This window comes from Ahaetulla prasina, chromosome 7, assembly GCF_028640845.1.
Source record: "Ahaetulla prasina isolate Xishuangbanna chromosome 7, ASM2864084v1, whole genome shotgun sequence".
In the NCBI taxonomy this organism is placed as follows: domain Eukaryota; kingdom Metazoa; phylum Chordata; class Lepidosauria; order Squamata; family Colubridae; genus Ahaetulla; species Ahaetulla prasina.
The window spans coordinates 35,967,919-35,995,372 of NC_080545.1; the positions used below are offsets into that span (position 1 = coordinate 35,967,919).

At 44.6% G+C, this 27,454-nt stretch overlaps 1 protein-coding gene across 1 annotated transcript in view; it reads left to right on the forward strand.

The window, feature by feature from the left end:
- The window catches only part of DOCK4 (dedicator of cytokinesis 4), a 931,895-nt gene that overhangs the window by 320,813 nt on the left and 583,628 nt on the right, over positions 1-27,454 (forward strand). Inside the window, exon 13 of the mRNA XM_058189675.1 lies at positions 19,126-19,251. Coding sequence (XP_058045658.1) covers positions 19,126-19,251 — 126 coding nt within the window. The remainder of the gene's footprint in view (positions 1-19,125; positions 19,252-27,454) is intronic.

The following is a 27,454-nucleotide window of genomic DNA, read 5'->3' on the forward strand; positions in this document are numbered from 1 at the left end:
CAAATTTTCATTTAATCTCCATGTTCTTCTGCCTTCTTTTCCATATTGCAATTCCATCCAAACAGGACTATGATCAGACAAACATCTTGGAAATATCTTAATTATCTTCACCCTAGAAAGCAAATCATTAGAAGTTAAAATAAAGTCAATACGTGAAAAGAATTGATGCCTATCAGAGAAAAAAATATAATCTCTTTCCTCCAAGTTCTGTAATCTCCATACATCTCTCAACTCAAAATCTTCTATCATTTCAAAAAAAGATTTAGGCAGCTTTGCGTGTGCAGGTATCTTCTTAGAAGAAATTCTCCTGTCCTTTCGTGTATCTATTACTCCATTCCAATCTCCTAATATAATACACGATTTATAATCCCATAGAATCAACTTGTCATACAACATTCTGTAAAAATTTTCTTGTTGCTGATTGGGTGCATATATACTAAGCAAAAGAGTCTTTTTTGCTTCTAATATAAGTTCGATGGCAATATATCTTCCGTGAATATCTGCCTCTATTAACTTGGCTGGTATATCTTTTCTCAAATATACCACTATACCATGTTTTTTGTCCAAAGCTGAGGCAGCAAAATGTTTACCTAACTTTGAATTTATTAAGTATTTTTGATCTGATAATTTAATAGGTGTTTCTTGTAAGCAAATCACATCATTTCTAAATTGTTTCAAATAATGAAATATTTTTTTTCTCTTCTGAGCTGAATTCAAACCATTGACATTCCAAGTCAAAATTTTATTTGCCATTACTGGCCTGCTGAAGCCTTTGAGCGATCAGCTGAAGATCATCCTCCCATATCTTCGGCCTTGCTCCTCCCACTGCTTCTGTAGCAGAATCCTGAGCTTTACTTTGAGTTTGTAGCTTCTTTTCTTTACACTTGAGGGCTCCCCTCGTCACTCTTTGTTCGTGGTTGTTCCTCAGATGGTAACATCACTGGAATCACCTCAGCTTCCACACCCATTTGAGTCTCTTGAATTCTTTTTTCTATTACTTCTATTTCAACTTTCAACACAAAGAAAATCTTTGGCCTTAAGCACAGTATCAATACGATATCTTCTTCCTTGATAATACATTGTCAGACCAACTGGAACTTCCCATCTAAATTGAATCTGGTACTTCTTAAGTTCTTGTGTAAAAAATATAAAGTCTTTCCTATCCCTTAACATCTTGGGAGGAATCTCTTTCAAAACCTTCAGCTCCTGTTCTCCTATTTTCAGGTTTTTCTGATATGCAACTTGCAAAATCTGATTTCTCACTGTCCTTTTCAAAAAATAAACCACAATGTCTCTAGGAAGTTTCTTCTGCCTGGCAATCCAAGAATTAACTCTGTAAATTTTATCAATTTGATAAGCAACCTCTTGTGGGTCAAGTTCAATAAATTCAGGCAGGTCTTCTGATAATTTTTTTTAAAATCTTCACCTTTTTCTTCAGGTAAACCCCTAATTCTTAGAGCTCCTTCCAGAGCTCCTTCCATCATTCTATATTGCATCATCACCACTTGATCTTCATTTTTGTCCAATTTTATTTGCATTCCTCCCATTCTATTATCTAATTGCTGGTTTGACTGAAGTATTTCTTGCACCTCCTCCTCCACCCCCTCCAGTCTTTTTGCCAAACCTTGAAAAGCGATCAAAATATCTTCTCTTATCTTTTTATTATCTTCTTTTATTTCTTTTATGTCTTCTCTTATTTTCTCATTATTATCCATCATCTCCTTAAACATCTCTTCAAAGGCTTTTCCTTGTTCTTTAATCAAATCCTTCAAAGCTACTTCAGATCCCCTTCTGCCTTCAGTCTTAGGTGGTTTAGAAGCCATTTCAATTTTTAAAAGTCACAAAATTTAAGTTTAAAAACTTCTCTTTTCCCCTTAAAATATAGGAGAGCTCAATTCGTTACAATCCACAAGTAACGTTTCCTAGCTTCTTAGTTACATAGACTGTTTGCACTTTCACTTCACTTTACTGTCACTTCCTCTCAGACGCCATTTTAAGCAGTCAGTTAAAGCAAGGGAAAAAAGTTTCTCTTTTTAAAAGGTAGAAGTCAGGAAATCAAAAATACTTGCAATCCAATAATTGTTCACTCGTGCTTGTTCCGTCTGCATGTAGAAATCCACCAAAAAAAAAATCGATTGAGCCGAGATGGATACCTTCTTCTTTTCCTGCTTTTGCAGGAGCGCACTGAAGATCGGAGCTTGGCAGGATTCAGTGGGATTCAACCCTTTGGGGCTCTGCATAACAAAACAAAGCCCCTGGGATCTACCACTCCCCCGCTGCTCTATTCTCTCCCTTTCTCCCAGGGAGGGAAATTGAAGCCGGGAACAGCTGTTCGTTGTTTTCAACGGCTTTTACGATATCCAGTGTGGAGCGCCTTAATTAGGCACCCAGCAAAGAAGGTGGTGCCAACGGAATGCATATGTGATTCTTTGCTTCTGGATTCTGAGTTCTGCTGCATGGGTATTGTATACATGCATCATGCTTTATATTATTGTACATAAACAAATTTCTTCTATTTGGCCCCATTATCACTTAGGGTATACTCACAATTGTTGTCAGAAGTTTAGACATTAATGGCTGCTGTGTTATTTTGAGGGGACAGCACATTTACACTGTTATACAAGCTGTATATTCACTATTTTACATTGTAGCCAAGTGTCATTTCTTCAGTGTTGTCACATGAAAAGATACACCGTACTTTACAGAGTATAATGTGCACTTTCCCCCCCAAAGTGGATAAAAATTGTGGTGTGTCTTATACACTGAATATTGCTGAAGCCCCGCCCTCCTGCTGGCCCCCGCCCTTTGGCCATTTTTTGCCTCTGCCCATCGCATTTTTGGCTTCCGCATGCCCCATTTTAGATCTGTTCCAGGCTGCGAAAATTGCCGCAGCACATTGTTGCCAATTGTGGCCTCCACACATTGTGTTTTTGGCCTCTGCATGCCCCATTTTTGGCCTCCGTGCTTCAAATTTTTGGCTGGTTACAGGTGGCAGGGAGTGGCGGTGGCTCGTGATGCTCAGAGGCCAAAAACAGGATCTGCAAAGGCCAAAACGCAATGCACGGAGGCTGAAAACGTGATGTGTGGAGGCAGCAATCGCTGACAATGTGCTGTGGTGATCCCCGCAACCTGGAACGGGTCTAAAATGGATCATGTGAAGGCCAAAAATGCGACATGCGGAGGCCAAAAATGCAACACGCGGAGGCGGCGATGAGCTCTGGTGATCCTCACAGCCTGGAACAGCTGATTGGTGGTATTCCGGGAGGCCAGTCCAATCCCCAAGCAGCTGTTTGTGCTAAATCAGGCTGCGATAACATGCTGTAGCTTACCAGGCTGTTTGTGGGAAGGATGCTATCCAGATGAATACCGATGGATACTGGTAGGCAGAGGCAGAATTTTTTTTCTTGTTTTCCTCCCCAAAAACTAATATGTCTTATACTCCGGAGTGTCTTATATTCCAAAAAATGTGGTACTTAAATATTTACAAAATGTGAGGGGGTGTACTCACTTCTGTGACATACTATATGCACAGAATCTATAGAAGCTATATAATGCGGAGGCTATATTGTAAGGACAAAGCAACTCTCCACTTTACCATTTCCTCTTTTTCTATCTCCTCCTTTCTAACTTCTGTTTCTATTATCTAGCCATTGATAAAATATGTCCCATATTTAAAAAATATCCATTTTCTTCTTTATCCTTAATAGTAAGTGTTAGTCTATTCATTTCTGCACATTCTAATATTTTCTTAATTACATTCCCCTCAGATGGGGACTTATTGTAATTATTGTCTTTGATCGATGAACATTTTGCCATCAGCCAAATTCCCAGGTATTTAACTTTCTTGGCTATGTGCATATCCATTTTCCCCTCTAGTTCTTTTTTCTGTTTATTGGTCATATTTTTAGCTATTATCTTTGTCTTGTCTTTATTAATTTTAAGTCCTGCCACTTTGCCAAATTCTTCTATTTCTTGGACTAGTTTAGTTCCTGTTTCCAGTGGTTCCTCTAGGATAAATACTACATCATTGGCAAATGTTTGTACTTTGTATTCTTCCTTTTTTGTTTTGTTTATTCTTTCCTTTCCTCTCAATGTACATAAAAAAAAAGATACATTCAAGAATCATAAAGTACAACACTTAATGATAGTCATAGGGTACAAATAATTGGGAAACAATATCAATATAGATCGTAAGGATACAAGCAACAAGTTACAGTCATACAGTCATAAGTGGAAGGAGATGGGTGATGGGAATGATGAGAAGATTAATAGTAGTGCAGACTTAGTAAATAGTTTGACAGTGTTGAGGGAATTATTTGTTTAGCAGAGTGATGGCGTTCAGGAAAAAACTGTTCTTGTGTCTAGTTGTTCTGGTATGCAGTGCTCTATAGCATAGTTTTGAGGATAGGAGTTGAAACAGTTTATGTCCAGGATGTGAGGGGTCTGTAAATATTTTCACAGCCCCCCTTTTGACTTGTGCAATATAATTTATATCATCTTGCATAATTTGTATGTATTCTATATATCTCATCAATAATCACCTTGAATCTCATGTTTATTTTTCTGTAGACTATGTGCTAGTAATTCTGTCATAATCTTCACTATAGCCTTGTTTTCGGCTATATTTTGAAATCTCAGGTAAAAGGCTGTGTCAGCATTACAGAAAACCCCCTCCCCAAGTAAAAACTCCAAAGCAGGCATTTTTCAAAGTTCTTTTACTAGGATAGGTAAACTGGCACATCTTGGAAAATCTGAATCTGAGAGATCCGGGTTTCCCCTCAGTAAATCAAAACTCAAAGACCAACCCCTGATTCCTCTGCCGATCACATGCTCCAATCACCAACCGTCCCATCTCGATACATCACTCCGACCACTCCTCCTCCAGTTGCAGGACTGGCCTGACCTTGACCAGCAGGAAGAATGTTATTGTGTCTAATGGGCCCCTCTATTAAATCCCTCCCTCCTACTTTCCCACACATGAGAAAGTGGCAGCAGAGAAGCTTCCGGCCTAGTTTGGCTTCCAAAGCTGACAGGCTGCTTTTTCCATTTCTAAATATACAATAGCCTTTTCCAGATCCCTATTCAGTAAAATAAGTTTCTGTTCCATTGTTTCCAATTTCTTTTCTGTTCCGCCTTTTTTTTTTAATTGAAAAAGTTTTTAAAAACAAAAACATTTTCCCCCTTTTTCCCCCCTCCCCCCCACAAAACCCCCTTCCCCGTCCCTTCGCCCACCCCGGCTTCCCGGATCAATCACAAGGTATTGTTATACATAAACCAAACATAGAGTAAAATTTTCCCTTCTAATCCAATTAACCTCTTCCAAATCTTTTCATTTCCCAACCCCCCCATTACATAAAATAATACTTCCTAATTATTCAAAGGCAATCTGATATTTCTTAATCTGATATCTATTTTTTAAATAATCAATCCATTTTTTCCATTCAATTAAATATCTTTCCTGCGTATTGTCTTTCAAAAAAGCTGAGATTTTAGCCATCTCAGCCAAATTAGTAACTTTCAATATCCATTCTTCTATTGTAGGTAACTCTTTTTTCTTCCAATATTGTCCAATCAACAGCCTTGCTGCTGTTATTAAATTCAGAATCAGTTTAGTTTCAATCCCTGTACAATCCGTTATAATTCCCAAAAGGAAAAATTGCGGCAGGAACTTTATCTTCTTCTTCAGGACATTTTGAATAATCCACCAAATTCTTATCCAAAAGGCCTTAATTTTCTTGCAAGTCCACCAATAATGAAAATATGTAGCGTCATCACAGTCACACTGTCAAGGTTCCAGAAAAACCTCTTCTGCATAAAAAAAACTCAGAAGCCATTGTCTTTCAGAGTTCTTTACTAGCATGAGGATACTGGCACACGATGAGTGAAATTCCAAAACTGAACTTCCGGATTCTTTTCCCAGTTATACAAACCCCAAGAGTCCCACCCCCCTAACCCCTTTGCTGGTCACATGGTCCCACATTCTCCCAATTCATTCGAATATCTTCTTGCCACTCCTCCTGCAGATGTGAACACCATCCGACCTTAACCGCTTGAAGAATGTTACCATACCCCTCAACCCCCCTTCTTCCCTCAGGGGAAAAATGTGGCAGCGTCTGGAACCCTAAAGTCTAGTATGGTTTCCAGGCCTGACAGGCGTCCGCCCTTGGAAAAGAAGCTATATCCTAGGAAAGAAAACAAAGAATTAATAAAGAAGAGTGTCAGTGGTCCACACTTCCCTTCTACCCCCCTCCCCCACCTCCAAGAGGTTTTTTAGGTTTGTCAGGGAAAGTGTCATGAAATTGTTTAATCAAATTGTCCGCATTTACTTTCCAACTTTTGACCCAAGTAGATTCAGTTAATGAATATTCCTTCCAGTGGACTAAATATTGTAATTGACCTCTGTATAGTCTAGAGTCAAGGATTTTCTTGATTTCATAGTGGGTTTCACCTTGGATTATCAAAAGTGGTGGGGGAGTGGCAGGTTGAGGTCTCAGACCAGATTGTCTAGCAGGTTTTAATAAGCTGGTATGGAATACTGGGTGTATTTTCCCCAACATTCGAGGGAGCTTGAGTTGGACGGTAACGGGATTAATAATTTTTACAATGGGGAAAGGACCCAAAAATTTTGGACCGAATTTTCTGCTGTATTCTCAGATACTTAGTAGATAAAAAGACTTTTATCTCCAATGCGAAAAGGGGGTTGAAGGGAACGGTGTTTGTGAGCTTGGGCTTTGTAATTCCAAGCTGTCACAGCTAAGGCCTTTTTTGTATTTTCCCAACCTTTTTTCAATGAATTCATCCAGTCCGTTAGGGAAACGGAAGTGGGGGGTTGGACGGGGAGTTCAGGCATTGGAACGAAGTCCATGCCGGTGGTTACTTGAAAAGGGGTTAACCCCGTGTTGCTGTGTACAGCATTATTATATGCGACCTCTGCAAATGGTAACAAATCTGACCAGTTTTCTTGTTGGTAATTTACATAACACCGTATGTATTGTTCCACCATCGAGTTCAATTTTTCAGCCGCCCCATTGGTCTCCGGATGGAACCCAGAACTAAGTCCTTGAGACGACCCAATGGACCGTAGGAACTCCCTCCAGAACTTGGCTGTGAATTGAACACCCCTGTCGGATATTATCCTTTTAGGAACTCCATGCAGTCTGTAGATGTGTTTCACGAAGAGCTTTGCTAATTTTCTCACCGATGGCAATCCGCTGCACGCAGTGAAGTGGGCCTGTTTAGAGAACAAATCCACTACGGTCCATATCACCGTATTTCCCCCACTAGGTGGGAGTTCAACAATAAAATCCATGGCAATCTCTTCCCAGGGTCTGGTGGGTTCGGCTACGGGTTGTAGGAGTCCAGGGGGTTTCCCTGGTCTGGACTTCATGGTGGCGCAGGTAGCACAGCTTCGCACATAGTCTTCGACATCTGATTTCATTTTTGGCCACCAGAATTGTCTTCTAGCCAAGTGGAGAGTCTTTAAAAATCCAAAGTGACCTCCTAGGCAAGAGTCGTGGCTTCTCTGTAGTATAGGTAGCCGCATAGCGACGGGTACATAAATCTTGGTTCCCTTCCAGGGTAGTCCATCCCTTAAGGTGAGGTCCATCAAGTTTTCTTTAAACCAAGCATCGTCAGCGAGTGCTGATTTTAATTCCGCTAGTAATTTATTTGGTGGGATGTTAGCACCACGACGCGATCGCGGTCGAGTAAGTTCTTGGCTGGCTGGTTTGCTATCGGGAATCATCGCATGTACTACCTCTTCACGTTGGCTGTCAAATTGCAGTTTCCTAGATAGGGCGTCAGCCAGTAGATTTTGGTCGCCGGGGATGTATTTGATGGTGAAATGGAACCGCTTGAAGAATGTTACCATACCCCTCAACCCCCCTTCTTCCCTCAGGGGAAAAATGTGGCAGCGTCTGGAACCCTAAAGTCTAGTATGGTTTCCAGGCCTGACAGGCATCCCCCCTTGGAAAAGAAGCTATATCCTAGGAAAGAAAACAAAGAATTAATAAAGAAGAGTGTCAGTGGTCCACACTTCCCTTCTACCCCCCTCTACCCCCTCCAAGAGGTTTTTTAGGTTTGTCAGGGAAAGTGTCATGAAATTGTTTAATCAAATGGTCCGCATTTACTTTCCAATTTTTGACCCAAGTAGATTCAGATAATGGATATCCCTTCCAGTGGACTAAATATTGTAATTGACCTCTGTATAGTCTAGAGTCAAGGATTTTCTTGATTTCATAGTGGGTTTCACCTTGGATTATCAAGGGTGGTGGGGGAGCGGCAGCTTGAGGTCTCAGACCAGATTGTCTAGCAGGTTTTAATAAGCTGGTATGGAATACCGGGTGTATTTTTCCCAACATTCGAAGAAGCTTGAGTTGGACGGTAATGGGATTAATAATTTTTACAATGGGGAAAGGACCCAAAAATTTTGGACCGAATTTTCTGCTGGGTATTCTCAGATACTTAGTAGATAAAAAGACTTTTATCTCCAATGCGAAAAGGGGGTTGAAGGGAACGGTGTTTGTGAGCTTGGGCTTTGTAATTCCAAGCTGTCACAGCTAAGGCCTTTTTTGTATTTTCCCAACCTTTTTTCAATGAATTCATCCAGTCCGTTAGGGAAACGGAAGTGGGGGGTTGGACGGGGAGTTCAGGCATTGGAACGAAGTCCATGCCGGTGGTTACTTGAAAAGGGGTTAACCCCGTGTTGCTGTGTACAGCATTATTATATGCGACCTCTGCAAATGGTAACAAATCTGACCAGTTTTCTTGTTGGTAATTTACATAACACTGTATGTATTGTTCCACCATCGAGTTCAATTTTTCAGCCGCCCCATTGGTCTCCAGATGGAACCCAGAACTAAGTCCTTGAGACGACCCAATGGACCGTAGGAATTCCCTCCAGAACTTGGCTGTGAATTGAACACCCCTGTCGGATATTATCCTTTTAGGAACTCCATGCAGTCTTTAGATGTGTTTCACGAAGAGCTTTGCTAATTTTCTCACCGTTGCAATCCGCTGCACGCAGTGAAGTGGGCCTGTTTAGAGAACAAATCCACTACGGTCCATATCACCGTATTTCCCCCACTAGGTGGGAGTTCAACAATAAAATCCATGGCAATCTCTTCCCAGGGTCTGGTGGGTTCGGCTACGGGTTGTAGGAGTCTAGGGGGTTTCCCTGGTCTGGACTTCATGGTGGCGCAGGTAGCACAGCTTCGCACATAGTCTTCGACATCTGATTTCATTTTTGGCCACCAGAATTGTCTTCTAGCCAAGTGGAGAGTCTTTAAAAATCCAAAGTGACCTCCTAGGCAAGAGTCGTGGCTTCTCTGTAGTATAGGTAGCCGCATAGCGACGGGTACATAAATCTTGGTTCCCTTCCAGGGTATTCCATCCCTTAAGGTGAGGTCTGGCAAGTTTTCTTTAAACCAAGCATCGTCAGTGAGTGCTGATTTTAATTCCGCTAGTAGTTTATTTGGTGGGATGTTAGTACCACGGCGTGATCGTGGTCGAGTAAGTGCTTGGCTGGCCGGTTCGCTATCGGGAATCATCGCATGTATTACCTCTTCACGTTGGCTGTCAAATTGCAGTTTCCTAGATAGGGCGTCAGCCAGTAGATTTTGGTCGCCAGGGATGTATTTGAGGGTGAAATGGAACCGTTTGAAAAACTGAGCCCATCGAACTTATTTGGGAGAAAGCTTTCGAGGGGTTTTTAAGTATTCGAGGTTTTTGTGGTCCGTCCACACCTCGAATGGTTCCTTTCCCCCTTCAAGGAAGTGTCTCCAGGAGAGGAGTGCCCAGCACACTGCAAAGGCTTCCTTTTCCCAAACTGCCCATCTTCGTTCAGTGTCCGTCAGTTTTTTAGACACGTACGCGCAGGGCATAAGATTGTTGTCAGTATTCCGTTGTAATAAGACAGCGGCTACTGCTACATCACTTGCATCAGCTTGGACCACAAAAGGTTTATTTGGATCTGGGTGTTGAAGAATTGGTTCCATCGAGAATAGGCGTTTCAGGTGTTCAAAGGAACGTTGGCAGTCCATTGTCCAAGGTAAGGGTTGGTTAGGTTTGGCTTTGGCGGGTAATGGCCCAGTTTTTAGCAATTCTGTTAATGGTAGAGCTACTTCTGCGAAAGAAGAAATGAATTTGCGGTAAAAAGTTGCAAATCCCAAGAAACTTTGAAGTTGCTTACGTGTGCGTGGCGGTTGCCAATCCAACACCGCTTTTACTTTTCCTGGGTCCGTTTCGATACCTTTGTTTGATATCCGGTAACCTAGGTAGTCTAGGGATTCCTTATGGAATTCGCATTTGGAAAGTTTGACATATAGCTTGGCCGCTAGGAGCTTTTTAAGGACTTGTCTGACCAATTTGATGTGTTGTTTGATATTGTTTGTGTAGATAAGAATATCATCTAAGTAGACAAGAAGCCCATTGTAGAGATGGGGGTGCAGGGTTTCATTAATTAGTTGCATAAAAACAGCTGGAGCCCCTTGGAGGCCAAAAGGCATGACACGGTATTGGAAACTGCCCAAGGGGCAGTTGAAAGCTGTTTTCCATTCATCACCTTCCTTGATGCGGACCCGGTAATAAGCTTCCCTTAAATCCAATCTGGTGAAAATCGTGCATAGGTGGTAAAGGGTATGTGTTTTGTATGCAAATTGCATTGATATTTTTGAAGTCAATACACAATCTAAGCGAACCATCTTTCTTTTGTTTAAATAGCACAGGCACACCTACAGGTGATTTTGCTGGTTCAATGAACCCTCTGGCTAGGTTAGTGTCAATGTATTTCCTTAGTTCAGACATTTCGGCTGGCGTCATTGAGTACATTTTGGGTTTTGGTAATTTTGCCCCCGGGTGCAATTCAATTGCACAATCAGTTTGTTGGTGGGGGGTAAGAGATTACATTCATCCTCGCTAAAAACGTCTGATAAATCCATGTATGCTTTAGGGATGCGTGGTTCATTAGGAGAGGGATTGGATATGGTGGTTGTTGGTTCCCTCTGGTGGTCATTTTGGATAAGGTTTTTCTCGGCAGGGGGAATTGGGTCTAAGGGTCTGAAAGCCCATATAATTTTCCTGAATCCATCCTCCCATTTGGTTGTGGGTTCCCATTTGTCCAACCAAGCTAAACCCAGGATGATGGATTCTGACATCTTTGGAGTTACTATGAATCTTATAAGTTCATGATGGGCTCCAATTTCTAAGCGAACCAGTTGTGTGATTTGGGTCGCTGGAACGCCGCCAATCAAGGTTCCATCTACTTGGTGGAATTTAATTGGGTGTTTCAAGGGAAATGTTTTTATACGGAGTTGGGTGACCATAGAGGTTGAAATTAGGCATCTGGTGCATCCTGTGTCCACAATAGCCTCTAAATCTTTTTTGGCCCCTCCCCCTGGAATTATTAAGTTTACTTTGATAGCAAAAGGAGGAATGGGTGCACTCACCGTTGGGTCGTTTTCTGCTTGGTTTGAGTTGTCAGGAGGTGAATCAGATGACGGAAGGTTAGTGGATACTTCAGTAGGGAGGTCTATGGCTTGTCTCGCAAAGCGACTGGTATTCGGATTTTTTCGAGGGGGTTTGCGTAGTCGGGTAGCAGTTGGTGGGCGATACTGTGGGAGGGGTGTTGGGGCTAGGCAAACTGACGCCCGATGTCCTAGTTTTCCACAACGGTAGCATTTGATTATTGTTGAAGGCTGAAAGGTGGAGGGTGTGGTTGGTCTTAAGAGGGAGGGTCTTGTAGGTGCTCGTGGTAGAGTTGTAGTTGTTGATTGGCTTTGGAGGGGGTTGAATTCTCTTTCCAGAGCTATGGACACGTTGTACCAGTCATTTAGTTGTTCTGGGATTCCTCTGGTGGAGCAGGCTTTTCTGATTTTTTGATCGATTGCCTCTTTGAAGTAGTGGAGGAGGATGCGATCTGGCCAATGTGTAAGATTACCAGCAACCCTTCGGAAATCCCATACAAATTGTTTTAGAGGCCTGTTACCTTGCTTCATCGTTTTTAAGGTGGTTTCACATTCTGCAATTAAGTCATCATCTTGAAACCGGTTGCGAAGCAGTGCCATAAATCCATGAACATCGTTTAGTTCTGGTGCACGTTCATTGTGTAGTTGAGCTATCTACTCTGAGGCTAGCCCCATGTTCATACCATCCAAGATGGCGTTGATTAGGCTTCTTTCTGATGGGTATTGATGTCTATATTGTTCAACGTAAGCCTCAATTCTGCTGAGAAAGTAAGCCAGGTGGTGTGGATTCCCATCAAAGGTTGGTTTGAAAGGGGGAGGGGCTGGGGGAGGGGGTGCAGGTGGGTTTAGCTGGCCTGCTTGCGGTTGAAGAGGGATTTGTGGGAGGGCCGTTGCTATTGTGGCTGGTTGCTGAGTTGTAAAGGGGGATGGAATTCGCCCTGGCTGCTGAGAAGGAAGTCCTTGAAATGCTTCAGCTGATGAGGCAAAAATCGGCCTGGGGCCCCCAGGAAAGAAAGGTGCTGAACTTGCTGGTTGCCATTGGTATTGGATCCATCCTTGTCCAGAATAAAGTGCCCAACCGGGAAGAATAGAAGCAGCAGGAGGCAGCGTAGGCCTCTGTTGGCGGGAAAAGTCAATTGGAGGGGGGCGTTGCGATTCCCCCCAAGTCCATGGTGCTGCCTGAACTCCCTGCCGTCTGAAGGAGGGAAGGGAGGTCCTCCTGTGTTCATCGGAACGGCTTCGAGTTTCAGTAATTTCTCCCTCTCTGGTGGGAGGGAAGGTGAATTCAGGCTAAGCTAAAGGCTCTCGTGGTGGGTGAGCTGAGCTTATACGAGGCCTCACTTCCAAATGCTCAAAAGTTTCTGGGAGGTCTAATAGGGACTGGGATTTCAGGGGGTTTTTCAGGTCCCAATCCAGTGACTCTCCCGATTCTCCGGGTTTTACTGTCCTCCATTGAGGTTGAGAAGAGGGAGGGGGCTCTCCATTCCGCCCCGGGGAAATTTTCTCCCGAGCGACAGCTTACCCATGAATTGGAGTCTTTGGGCCGTGCACCAAGCTGACAAGCAGGCTCTACCACTTCGGGTTTTTGAGTCATATCTTCCGATGGGAAGTAGGTGATTTTGACTAAGTCCTCAGATTCCAACCTCTGTGCTACTTCCATGCTTTCAGCTTGCTGCCCTTCCATCTTCGCTGGGTCTTTGCACCGCTGTGGAGGTTGCGGAGGCTGGGGCCCAGCACCCCCCTAACGGGCCCCCTCTGAGTGGAGGAGAGGGTACCGTTAAGCAAAAGAAAGTTAAGAGTTTTGGAATAATGTCAAGGTTCCAGAAAAACCTCTTCTGCATAAAAAAAACTCAGAAGCCATTGTCTTTCAGAGTTCTTTACTAGCATGAGGATACTGGCACACGATGAGTGAAATTCCAAAACCGAACTTCCGGATTCTTTTCCCAGTTATACAAACCCCAAGAGTCCCACCCCCCCTAACCCCTTTGCTGGTCACATGGTCCCACGTTCTCCCAGTTCATTCGAATATCTTCTTGCCACTCTTCCTGCAGATGTGAACACCATCCGACCTTAACCGCTTGAAGAATGTTACCATACCCCTCAACCCCCCTTCTTCCCCTCAGGGGAAAAATGTGGCAGCGTCTGGAACCCTAAAGTCTAGTATGGTTTCCAGGCCTGACACACACCTCTAACATTTTGCTTGGATATCCGGATACATACATGATAATTTTTTGGGATCTAAGTGCCATCTATAAAGCATCTTATAAAAATTTTCCCTTAAATTCTGTGCTTGTGTAAACTTAACATTTCTAACCCAGATTTTCTCCCATGTTTCCAACATTATTGGTTCCTGAATATTCTGTGCCCATTTTATCATACAGTCCTTTACCAAATCCTTTTCCTAATCTATTTCAAGCAACACATTATACAATCTCTTTATATGCTCCTGGGTCTGATTTCTAATTTGCTTTATTAAATTTTCCTCCTTTTGCATTATACCAATTTTTTTATCTTCTTTCCATCTAGCACTTAGTTGCCCATATTGAAACCAAGTATAATTCCTCCCTTCTTCATTTAATACCTGTAATGATTTTAATTGCAATCTACCTCCTTCAGCATACAAAAGTTCTTTATAAGTAATCATATTCTGTTTCTGTTCTATATTTATATTCTCTATTGCATGTCTGGGGCTCGCCCATATAGGAATCTTTCTGTTCCGCTTTTATATCCACTATTCGTATTTTCTGTTGGTTCTTAGATATTGTTCGTTGGATTGTTCCTATTTTAAATTTTATTGATTTTAAATTTTTTAATATTAATTTTAATGGGGTTTTAGTTTTATATATTTTAAAGTTTTTTAGGCCAATTATAAAATAAGTTTTTTAATTTGTATTTTAAATTGTATATTGTATTGTTTGTTTTTACTTTTGGCTGTACACCGCCCTGAGTCCTTTGGGAGAAGGGCGGTATAAAAATCGAATAAATAATAATAATAATAATTTTCTTGTCCATTTTTCGGATATCTCCCTTCATTTCTCCCATCTCATTTTTTATCTCCTAATGGTTTATCATTATAAAGTCCTGCATTTTTATCATTGTTTCCTGAATAGTCTGCTTGTTCAGTGTGGAGCTTGATTTTTCCATACCGAGCATACCAGGGGTGAAATGTTCCCAGTTCAGACCAGATTGGCCGATCTGGTAGCGATGGCGGTGGGTAGTTCAGAGAACTGGTAGCAAAAATCCCTGGTCCCCCCGCCCATGCCCACCCAGTTGCACAGTTGCCAGCTTGCCCACTTGCCGCTTTTTTAAAAAAATGCTTTTGAAAGGTAAAAAAGTCTCTGATGATCACAGCTAAGCCACACGATCATGAGAACCTTTTTTTTTTTACTTTTAAAAACATTTTATATAACCTATTCAGCCGAATAGGTTGTAAAATAATGCTTTTAAAAGATTAAAAAGAGGCTCTGGTGATCACAGCTGAGCTGCCTGATTGTCAGAGCCTTTTTTTTACTTTTAAAAGCGTTTTTTTTACAACCTATTTGCCTGAATAGGTTGTAAAAAGATTATTTTAAAAGGTAAAAAAAAGGCTCTGACAATCACAGATGAGCTGCCTGATCATCAGAGTCTTTTATTTACTTTTAAAAGGATTTTTTTACAACTTATTCTGCATTCTGCAAGCATGTGCAGCCAGCGAACCGGTTGTAAACTAGTTCAGATTTCACCACTGGAGCATACTGTCTATTGAACATTGACTTGATGGAGATGATGTGGATGCTGGATTTGATGATGTCTTCTTTCCAATTTTCGTAATAGTCGTTGTGCTTGTCATTTACACAGCCCAAAAAAATATTCTTCCAAAATAATATATATAAATTGCTTTCCCCCTTTAAATCTTCCCCCTTTTCCTACAGTAATTTCTCCAAGTCTATACAAAAATTTACTATTCCATAAAATATTAAATAGTACTAATATAATGGTACTATAGGGAGATTGTGTGTGTGTGTGTGTGTGTGTGTGTGTGTAGGTCTTGACATATTCGGGTCTTTTCCTGTGTAAGGTTGAGGGGCGAGTCATTGGCCCAATGGAAAGGGTGCGCAACTTGGGCGTTCTCCTGCATGGGCGGTTGTCTTTTGAAGACCACTTGACGACCGTCTCCAGGAGAGCTTTTTATCAGGTTTGCCTGATTCGCCAGTTGCGCCCCTTCCTGGACCGGGCTGCCCTATGCACGGTCACTCATGTTCTTGTTACCTGTCGCTTGGACTACTGCAATGCTCTCTACATGGGGCTCCCCTTGAAGAGCACCCGGAGGCTCCAGTTAGTCAGAATGCAGCTGCGTGGGTGATAGAGGGAGCGGTTCGGAGCTCCCATGTAACACCCATCCTGCGCAGACTGCACTGGCTGCCTGTTGTCTTCTGGGTGCGCTTCAAGAATTGGTTACCACCTTTAAAGCACTCCATGGCTTAGGACCGGGATATTTACGGGACCATCTACTGCCATTTTCTACCTCCCAGCGACTTGTGCGTTCCCACAAAGAGGGACTCTTTAGGGTGCCGTCAGCCAAGCAATGTCGACTGGCGGCTCCCAGGGGAAGGGCCTTCTCTGTGGGGGCTCCTACCCTGTGGAACGAACTTCCCCATGGACTTCGACAACTACCTGACCTTCGGACCTTTCGCCGCGAACTTAAGACTTATCTATTCCGTCTTGCCGGACTGGCTTGATTTTTAAATCTTTTAGCTGATTTTATGGGTTTGAAATTTTTATTAATTTTATAGGGTTGATTGTATTTTAAAATGGGGCCAAATTGAATAAGTTTTTTAATGTTTGTTTTTAGTATTGTATGTGTTGTTGCTGTATTTTATCTTGGCTGTAAACCGCCCTGAGTCCTTCAGGAGAAGAGCGGTATACAAATTAAAATATTATTATTATTATTATTATTATTATTATTATTATTATTATTATTATTATTATTATTATTATTATTATTATTATTATTATTATTATTATTTAGCATAGTCTCTAATCCAACCACTTTTAAAATTTTCTACAAAGTTCTATATTCCATCGCAGTCACAATCACAGTACCACTCCATATGCATATAGTGTATCCTAAAAATATCCTAAAAATATAATGGTTACTCCAGGATTTCTCCTCTCTCCCTTATCCTTCTCAGTCTATCAATGTCTGTCCAATAGTGTCAAGTGCTCACACCGCTAAGTTGCCGCTGCATCTTGAGAGGGAAAATCCTACCCGTCTCTTTGGAATCCCACTTTTGCTGCTAGTACTGTTTGTAGGCAAACCTTTTTATTCAGCCTTAAATCAACTGGCTCCTCACTGATACTGTTGTGCTGCTTCTCTCTTCCCGATCCACACCTGGCTATCATGTCTCTGGATCCACCATATTCGCTGACGTCTTCCCTGCCGGCTTTGAGGGGTCTTCTCTTGTCCAAACAGGAGCTCGCTCTTCTCCTCATCGACTCTGGAGCTTCCCCTCTATCTGGTCAATCCCTCCAGGATTAATGCTGCCTTTTAAGGCCACCAAGCCAGGAAAATCGGGCAATGATAATGGAGCCTCATTCTCTTAGTCTACTTTGCCATGACCACCAGAAGTCTTGCTTTCAGACTTTGAAAAGCATCCATTGTGAATCGCATGGCTTACCTCATGAGGAGATTGGCATGGTCGAGTTCATCCCCTTCCTCTTCGTCATCCTCCAGCATCCTCCTTTCTCCATTCTTTCCAACAACTGCCTCTCGTGAGAGTGACTCCTTTTGTTGTCCCTTCCCAGCCATCTTTCTTCCCAATGCCTAAGGACCATCTCGGCTTGGCTGAGTTTTCCAGACTAGCAGCTTCCTCCCTCCATCCATCAGAGCTTGCAGCCATCTGAGGTTTGGCCAAAGCGTCGCCCAAGCATTCAGTTTCTTCTTGGTCGCTGCGTTGGGCTGACATTGTTTGCATGGGCCATTCGGTAGGGAAAGTGCCTCTCTGATTGACCAATTTGGAGATTCCGCCTAATGTAAGGACCTGCCTCAACTACCTACCTTCCTTCCCAGACTCCTGCCTGCACCCCCCTCTCCTCTCATCACAATTTTGCCCCTTGCCCTGCAGAGTAGCTGCTGCCTGCCGCTTGTCCCACTTCAAGCCAATTTTGCTGCTGCCACCACTAGCAGATCCTGTTTGCCCAATGCACACCTCCAGCCTGGCTTGGCAAAGAATCTGCTTCGCTTCAGCAGAGCTACACAGAGGAAAGAAGCCCCACCATCCTGGTTCAGCTGTGCCCCACTGGCACCCAGCTTCACTGACAGCGGGCTTGCAAAGGGAGATCGTGAGCTGCTGGTTGCATCAAGCTAGACTGCAGAGAGAGAGGGAGAGCGCGAGTGATCGTCAAGGAGATGGTGGGAAAAGGGAAGCCAGGCAAAGGGGCGAGCAAGGGGCATTCACAACATTCCACAGCACATGCACTTTCCCTCAGCCCCCTACTTTCGGAGGGCTACTGTCTGCTCAGCTACCCTCCTGCTTCTCCAACTCTCATGTCATCCCATTAGCCAGCCTTTCAGCAGGAGGTGAGTGGGTGGCTTTTATTGCATTCCAGGCATTTCCCACCAAAATGGCACGCCAATTTGCAATGGGTGGGAGGTATTTGGGGAAGGCAGTGGGGGAAGGGGAGTTGGCAGAGGAGCCGCTTTTGAGCCATTGGTTTTGGCGGGGTGGAGATTCTTCCCCTAGTTATGCATGTGTCCTATTTCAGTAGCCCCCAGTAAGGGGAAACACACAACAGACAGAGGTTGGATTGGATTGCTTGCTCTCTGTCTCTCTCTCTGTCTCACTGTGGTGGCAGTGGCAGCGCTTCAGTGCCTGGCCGGTGGGGTGCTTCTCACTCAGCTGTTTTCCTTCTTTCTTTGTTTCCTCCCACCCCATCCACTGGAGGCCCCTGGATTCCCTTCCCAAACCCGCCTGGCCTCCACAGGCGTCATGTGAGCAATATCAAGCTGGCCATGCCCCCGGGCTATGTCCAGTCAGCTACACCCACCCTGGCCATGCCTCTCCTCCCCCCCAGCCCCCAGAGTACAACCACAATGCTGATCCAGCCCACAATGAAATCGAGTTTGATATCCCTGCTGTCAAGGTTCCAGAAAAACCTCTTCTGCATTAAAAAAACTCAGAAGCCATTGTTTTTCAGAGTTCTTTACTAGCATGAGGAAACTGGCACACGATGAGTGAAATTCCAAAACTGAATTTCCGGATTCTTTTCCCAGTTATGCAAACCCCAAGAGTCCCACCCCCCTGACCCCTTTGATGGTCACATGGACCCACGTTCTCCCAGTTCATTCGAATATCTTCTTGCCACTCTTCCTGCAGATGTGAACACCATCCGACCTTGACCGCTTGAAGAATGTTACCATACCCCTCAGCCCCCCTTCTTCCCCTCAGGGGAAAAATGTGGCAGTGTCTGGAACCCTAAAGTCTAGTATGGTTTCCAGGCCTGACACCTGCTCTAGCAGATGGATATTGGTCAGATTCATTATGATAAATGTATAATATTGTATATGCTTCTTGTCTGAGTTTCTTCACTTCCCCTATCAGTTGATAAACATGTTGTAGAGTGTTTAAATCTTACAAAGTAACAACCTACTGATTGTCATTTATTTTTCTCTTCTTGTTTATAGGTCTAGCTGTCTCTCTTCAGCTACTCCATGGAGACATTGAACAAATCAGGAGAGACTACACATCCATGTTTACCCATGGAGTATCGATAGCAAGGAAGTTGGGCTTTTCCAATATTATTATGCCAGGTATGTTGTAAGAAAATCCTACTTTAACACAAATATTTCAGTGTGAGTAACTTTGGTTATTTATGAAGGCTTCGATGCCACTCCACTTGCAACTTTAAGTGGTTTCCAAGCAGAAAAATGATAGTACAAACATGCAGTAACCCCAAACAAGTATAAAATAATAACCTAGTAATAATAATATATATATTGATATGTATTATCAATGCCTGCTATTTTCTGAAGCACATCCAAACAACCAAATTCTCTTTGTAGTATGGTGTTAAAAATTATCATAAACAGCAGCAACAAAAATATTTCTAATGGAGGACATTCCATAAGAGAGGAGCTCCTACAGAAAATACTCATTTCCAAGTTTCTTTTCATTGTACTGTGTGTGGGGTGGAGAATATCATAAGATATTATCTATAGGTATGTTTGGCATGGGCAAATTATATTTCAATTAAGTGATCTCAAAAACAGCTATCCAAGAAAAAATAGTTAACTGGCCCACTAAATAATCCAAAATTCATATGAACTTATGTTCTTCAGCAAAGATATGGCTCATAAATTTCTTTATTAACTAAATCTTTTGAATTGTTTTCAGTTCATTGAGGTTGTTTCTCAAATTGCTGATCATGTATTTCCATTTTTAAATATGTTGGTATTGGTAAATATGTCTTAAATAAACATTTGTATGATTGCAAGGCAAAGTAAAGAAATAAAGATTACTGTGTCAGGAAGTAGAAAAATTGGGCATCAAAACATTTTGGTTTCAGAGACTGACAGTAGTTGGCATGTGTGCTTTCTAGAATTCTGATCTCTTTATCTATGTGACTTAAAAATTGAGGATAGTTAATAGCCAGTTATTTCCACAAGATAAGCATTTGGATATTAAGTGGCACAGTGGTTAGAATGCAGTATTGCAGGCTAACTTTGCCCACAGCCTGGAGTTTGATCCTGACAGGCTCAAGGATTCAGCCTTTATCCTTTCAAGGTCGGTAAAATGAGGACCCAGGTTGCTCAGGGCAATATGCTGATATTGTAAACAGCTCAGAGAGTGCACTATGTAAAGTACTATGGAGCAATATACCCTGCTCAAAAAAATAAAGGGGACACTTAAACAACACAATGTAACTCCAAGTCAATCACACTTCTCTGAAATCAAACTGTCCACTTAGGTAGCAACACTGATTGACATTCAATTTCACATGCTGTTGTGTACATGGAATAGACAACAGGTGGAAAGCATAGACAGTTAGCAAGACATCCCCAATAAAGGAGTGGTTCTGCAGGTGGTGACCACAGACCACTTCTCAGTTCCTATGCTTTCTGGCTGATGGTTTGGTCACTTTTGAATGCTGGCAGTGCTGTCACTCTAGTGGTAGCATGAGATGGAGTCTACAACCCACACAAGTGGCTCAGGTAGTGCAGCTCATCCAGGATGGCACATCAATGCGAGCTGTGGCAAGAAGGTTTGCTGTGTCTGTCAGCGTAGTGTCCAGAGCATGGAGGCGCTACCAGGAGACAGGCCAGTACATCAGGAGATGTGGAGGAGGCCATAGGAGGGCAACAACCCAGCAGCAGGACCGCTACCTCTGCCTTTGTGCAAGGAAGGACAGGAGGAGCACTGCCAGAGCCCTGCAAAATGACCTCCAGCGGGCCACAAATGTGCATGTGGCTGCTCAAATGAAACAGACTCCATGAGGGTGGTATGAGGGCCCAACATTCACAGGTGGGGGTTGTGCTTACAGCCCAACACCGTGCAGGACGTTTGGTATTTGCCAAAGAACACCAAGATTGGCAACTTCACTACTGGTGCTCTGTGCCCAACACCGTGCAGGACGTTTGGCATTTGCCAGAGAATACCAAGATTGGCAACTTCGCTACTGGTGCCCTGTGCTCTTCACAGATGAGAGCAGGTTCACACTGAGCACGTGATAGACGTGACAGGGTCTGGAGACGCCGTGGAGAATGTTCTGCTGCCTGCAACATCCTCCAGCATAACTGGTTTGGCAGTGGGTCAGTAATGGTGTAGGGTGGCGTTTCTTTAGGGGGCCACACAGCCCTCCATGTGCTCGCCAGAGGTAGCCTGACTGCCATTAGGTACCAGGATGAGATCCTCAGACCCCTTATGAGACCATATGCTGGTGTGGTTGGCCCTGGGTTCCTCCTAATGCAAGACAATGCTAGACCTCATGTGGCTGGAGTGTGTCAGCAGTTCCTGCAAGATGAAGGCATTGATGCTATGGACTGTCCCACCCGTTCCCCAGACCTGAATCCAATTGAACACATCTGGACATCATGTCATCAGGGATGTCGTTGGAAGATTAAACGACGGCCGTCGCCAGAGGAGCTTTCTATCAGGTCCACCTGATTTGCCAGTTGCATCCCTTCTTAGAGTGGGATGCCCTATGCACGGTCACTCATGCCCTTGTCACCTCCCGTCTGGACTACTGTAACGCTCTCTACATGGGGCTCCCCTTGAAGAGCACCCAGAGGCTTCAGCTGGTCAAGAATGCAGCCGTGCAGGTGATAGAGGGAGCTAATCTAGGCTCCCATATAACACCACTCCTACGTAGGCTGCACTGGCTTCCGGTGATCTTCTGGGTGCAATTCAAGGTACTGGTTACCACCTTTAAAGCGCTTCATGGCATGGGACCTGGCTATTTACAGGACTGCCTACTGCGACCGACAGCCTCCCAGCGACCAGTGCGCTCCCACAGAGTGGGCCTCTTCGGGGTGCCGTCGGCTAGACAATGTCGACTGGCGACCCCCAGGGGGAGGACCTTCTCTGTGGGGGCCTCAACCCTCTGGAACGAATTACCACCTGGTATTCGCCAACACCCTGATCTCCGGACTTTCAGACGCGAGCTAAAAACATGGCTGTTTCACCGTCAGGACTGGCCTGATAGTTTTAATTGGGAATTTTAAATGGGTTTTTAGGAATCAGCCTAAATTTAAATATTTCTTTTTAAACTCATTTGAGTGTTTGTAAAAATTGTTTTAATATGGCTGTAAACCGCCCTGAGTCCTTCGGGAGAAGGGTGGTATAGAAATATAAACAAATAGATAAAAAATAGATAAATAGAATAGAATAGAAGAATAGAATTTTATTGGCCAAGTGTGATTGGACACACAAGGAATTTGTCTTGGTGCATATGCTCTCAGTGTACATAAAAGAAAAGATACGTTCATCAAGGTACAACATTTACAACACAATTGATGATCAATATATCAATATAAATCATAAGGATTGCCAGCAACAAGTTATAGTCATACAGTCATAAGTGGAAAGAGATTGGTGATGGGAACTATGAAACGATTAATAGTAGTGCAGATTCAGTAAATAGTCTGACAGTGTTGAGGGAATTATTTGTTTAGCAGAGTGATGGCCTTCGGGAAAAAACTGTTCTTGTGTCTAGTTGTTCTGGTGTGCAGTGCTCTATAGCGTCGTTTTGAGGGTAGGAGTTGAAACAGTTTATGTCCAGGATGCGAGGGATCTGCAAATATTTTCACGGCCCTCTTCTTGATTCGTGCAGTATACAGGTCCTCAATGGAAGGCAAGTTGGTAGCAATTATTTTTTCTGCAGTTCTAATTATCCTCTGAAGTCTGTGTTTTTCTTGTTGGGTTGCAGAACCGAACCAGACAGTTATAGAGGTGCAAATGACAGACTCAATAATTCCTCTGTAGAATTGGATCAGCAGCTCCTTGGGCAGTTTGAGCTTACTGAGTTGGCGCAGAAAGAACATTCTTTGTTGTCCTTTTTTAATGATGTTTTTGATGTTAGCTGTCCATTTGAGATCTTGCGATATGATAGAACCCAGAAATTTGAAGGTTTCTACTGTTGATACTGTGTTGTCAAGTATTGTGAGAGGTGGAAGTATGGAAGGGTTTTTCCTAAAGTCTACCACCATTTCTACGGTTTTGAGTGTGTTCAGTTCCAGATTGTTTTGGTTGCACCACAAGGCTAGTCGTTCGACCTCTCGTCTATATGCGGATTCGTCATTGTCTCGAATGAGACCAATCACTGTTGTGTCATCTGCGAACTTCAGTAGCTTAACAAATGGATCATTGGAGATGCATGAGATGCATGGAGATGCATGCAGAAATAGATGTCTTGCTCCATCCACCAACACCATGTTGCACCACAGACTGTCCAGGAGTTGGGGGATGCTTTAGTCCAGGTGTGGGAGGAGATCCCTCAGGAGACCATCCACCACCTCATCAGGAGCATGCCAAGGCATTGTAGGGAGGTCATACAGGCACATGGAGGCCACACACACTACTGAGCCTCATTTTGAGTTGGATCAGCCTGTAGTGTTGTTTTCCACTTTAATTTTGAGTGTAACTCCAAATCCAGACCTCCATGGGTTGCTCAATTTGATTTCCATTGATAATTTTTGTGTGATTGTGTTGTCAGCACATTCAACTACTGTACATTGTGTTGTTTAAGTGTTCCCTTCATTTTTTATTTATTTATTTATTTATTAATCATACTTTTATACCGCACCATCTCCCTAGGACTCAGAGCGGTTCACAGGCAGATTAAAATAAAACAATATAATAAATAACCAATATAAAACCCAATTAAAACTAAATATTATAATAGCCAAATCAATAAAACGGTAAAGACCGATTAAAAACCCATTAAAATTTAACTAAAATATTTTATTCTTAGGCTAGTCCAGCTCGCTGAAATAATAAAGTCTTCAGTTAACGTCTGAAGGTCCGGAGGTCGGGGAATTGTAACCCCGGAGGAAGCTTGTTCCACAGGGCCGGTGCTGCCACAGAGAAGGCCCTTCCCCTGGGGGTCGCCAACCTACATTGTTTGGTCGACGGCACCCTGAGGAGGCCCGCTCTGGGAGCGCACGGGTCGTTGGGAGGCAATCGGCGGCAGAAGGCGGTCTCGTAGATATCCTGGTCCTAGGCCATGGAGCGCTTTAAAGATGGTGACCAAAACCTTGAATTGCACCTGGAACGCTACCGGCAGCCAGTGTAGGCTGTGCAGGATGGGTGTTATATGGGAGCAATGCGGTGCTCCCTCTATCATCCGCGCGGCCACATTCAGGACTAGCTGGAGCCTCCTGGTGCTCTTCAAGGGGAGCCCCATGTAGAGAGCATTGCAATAGTCCAGGCGGGAAGTGACGAGGGCATGAGTGACCGTGCGTAAGGCGTCCCGGTCAAGGAAGAAGCGCAAATGGCGAATCAGGTGAACTTGATAAAATGCTCCCTTGGTGACGGCTGCCAAATGTTCCTCTAAGGACAACCGATTGTCCAGGAGAACGCCTAAGTTGCGCACTCCTTCCCTGGGGTTCAGTATTTCCCCCCCCCAGTTAGCGATGGCGTAAGCTGACTGTACCGGGACGCCGGAACCCACAGCCACTCTGTCTTGGAAGGGTTGAGTCGGAGCCTGTTCCTCCCCATCCAGACCCGCACGGCCTCAAGACACCGGCCCATCACCTCAACGGCTTCGTTGGGGTGGTTCGGGGTGGAAATGTACAGCTGCGTATCATCAGTGTACAGATGATAATCCATCCCGAAACCACAGATAACCTCACCCAGCGGCTTCATATAGATGTTGAACAGGACCCTGAGGCACCCCACAAGTGAGGCGCCTTGGGGTCGACCTCTGCCCCCCTGCCAACACCGTCTGCAAACGGTCAGAGAGATAGGAGGAGAACCACCGATAAACGGTGCCTCCCACCCCCAATCCTTCCAACCGCCGCAGCAGGATACCATGGTCGATGGTATCAAAAGCCGCCGAGAGATCTAATAGAACCAGGACAGAGGAACAACCCCTGTCCCGGGCCCTCCAGAGGTCATCCACCAACACGACCAAATCCGTCTCGGTGCTGTATCCGGGTCTGAAACCGGACTGGAACGGGTCCAGATAGACAGTTTCCTCCAGGTATTGAGGAAGCTGATATGCCACCACACTCTCAACAACCTTCGCCAAAAAGCGAAGGTTGGAGACTGGACGATAGTTCGCTAATACAGCCGGGTCCAGGGAGGGCTTCTTGAGGAAGGGCCTCACCACCGCCTCTTTCAAGGCGGCGGGGAAAACACCCTTGAACAAAGAAGCGTTGGTAACTCCCAGGAGCCAGCCTCGTGTAACCTCCCGTGTGGCCAGTACCATCCAGGAGGAACATGGGTCCAATAAACATGTGGTGGGATTCAACCTACCCAACAACCTGTCCATGTCATCAGGAGTCACAGGATCGAACTCAGCCCAGATAACATTCTCAAGACTCGTCCCCGCCATCCCACCCGGATCTATCCAATCAGTGTCCAAGCTGTCCCGAATCTGAGTGATTTATCAGACAGATACTGTACAAAATCCTCAGCACTTCCCTGTAAGGGGTCCTCCCGAGCCTCCTGCATAAGCAGGGAGCGGGTCACCCTAAACAGGGTGGCTGGGCGATTATCTGCCGATGCGATGAGTGCGGAGAAATAGTTATATTTCACCGCCCTGATCGCCACTAGATAGGTCTGAATATATGACCTCGCTAGTGTTCGGTCAGGTTCGGAGTGGCTGGACCTCCAAGCGCTCTCTAGGCTTCTTTTCCGGCACTTCATCTCTCTCAGCTCCTCATTATACCAAGGAGCTGGTCGAGTTCATCGCCGGGTCAGAAGCCGCAAAGGCACGACGCGGTCTAAGGCGCCAGCCGCCTCCTCCTCCCAGGTGGCCGCCAGTTCCTCAACCGAGCCGTGGGCTAAATCCCTCGGAAATGGCCCAAGCTCTGTCAGAAACCTCTCTGGGTCCATCAGGCGCCTGGGACGGAACCATTGAACCGGTTCCATCTCCCTGTGGTGAGGTGTAGCGGTCCGAAAGTCTAGCTGAAGGAGTAAATGATCTGACCATGACAGGGGTTGAGATATTAATTCCCCTAACTCCAGATCATTTAGCCACTGTCCCGAGACGAAAATCAAGTCCAGTGTGTTACCACCGACGTGGGTGGGGACATCAACTACCTGGGTCAGGTCCAAGGCTGTCATGGAAGCCATGAACTCCCGAACTGCCGTTGACGATTCGCCCGCCGACGGCAAGTTGAAATCCCCCATGACCATAAGTCTGGGGGTCTCAACCGCCGTCCCGGCTATCATCTCCAGCAGCTCGGGCAGGGCTGCCGTCATGTAGCAAGGAGCCAGATACGTAATCAGCAAGGCCACCTGCACTCCCCAGCCCCACCTCACTAAGAGGGTTTCACAACCGGCTATCTGCAGGACAGCGACCTCCCTCGGATCCAGACTCTCGTTAATGACAACCGCTACCCCCCCACCCCTACCCTGGCCCCTCGGCCGATGGAATGCGCGGAAGCCTGGTGGGCACATCTCAGTAAGGGGAACCCCCCCTTCCGTGCCCAACCAGGTCTCCGTAATGCCCATTAGGTCCGCTCCCCCCTTTTGAATAAGATCGGATATGAGGGGGGCCTTATTCATGACGGACCTGGCATTGCATAACATCAATCGAAGGTCCAGGTTTCGGGGGATATAACCACTCAGGACACGAGTGAAGCCTAGGGGCCTGGAGTGCGGTATCGCTTTCAAACAGCGAGAAAGCACTCCCCGAACATGATACGAGCCCCTGCTTCCGTCATACCTGCCCCTCCCTCGTACCGTGCAGATGGAAGTGCCCATACATGGTCGAGCCTTAACCTCCTCCACGACCTCCAATTTACAAACCTCCAGATCATGAACCTTAGAAGGGACTAGCCTAATCCCCTGTGGGCGTGCCCACCCACCCACCCCACCCCCTAACCCATTATTTGATTTAGATAAAAATTTACAAAAAGATGAATTTAAAAACCTCCTTAACCCTCTCTTAGAAGCATGCCACCTCTCGGGATTCCAAAATCCGTCATCGAGGTAGGCCCTCGATAAAGAGGAGGGCCACACCTGCGAGAGGGGGGCATCTCGCAGTGCAAGAAGCTGGTTAGATGAAAAAGTCATCAGAGTCTGAAGAAATGGTGGTGTCCTGGTTTGTCGAGATCTTGAACGACAGTCGTTGGGCAGAGCCACCAGCTGGAAAACGAAGAGATCTTAAAAAGTGCATGGTATAGACAGCATAGCCCTGGGTGGAACTAAGATGGTCCACCACCCAGGTTCTGACGAAGGTTCCATAAAGAGGAGAAGAAAAGAGCAGCGACCGTCGCCGCCGCGGGATGTCTTCCACGATAGCACAATTGCCATCGCCGTCGTCACTGTCCTGGCATCCAGCAGCCA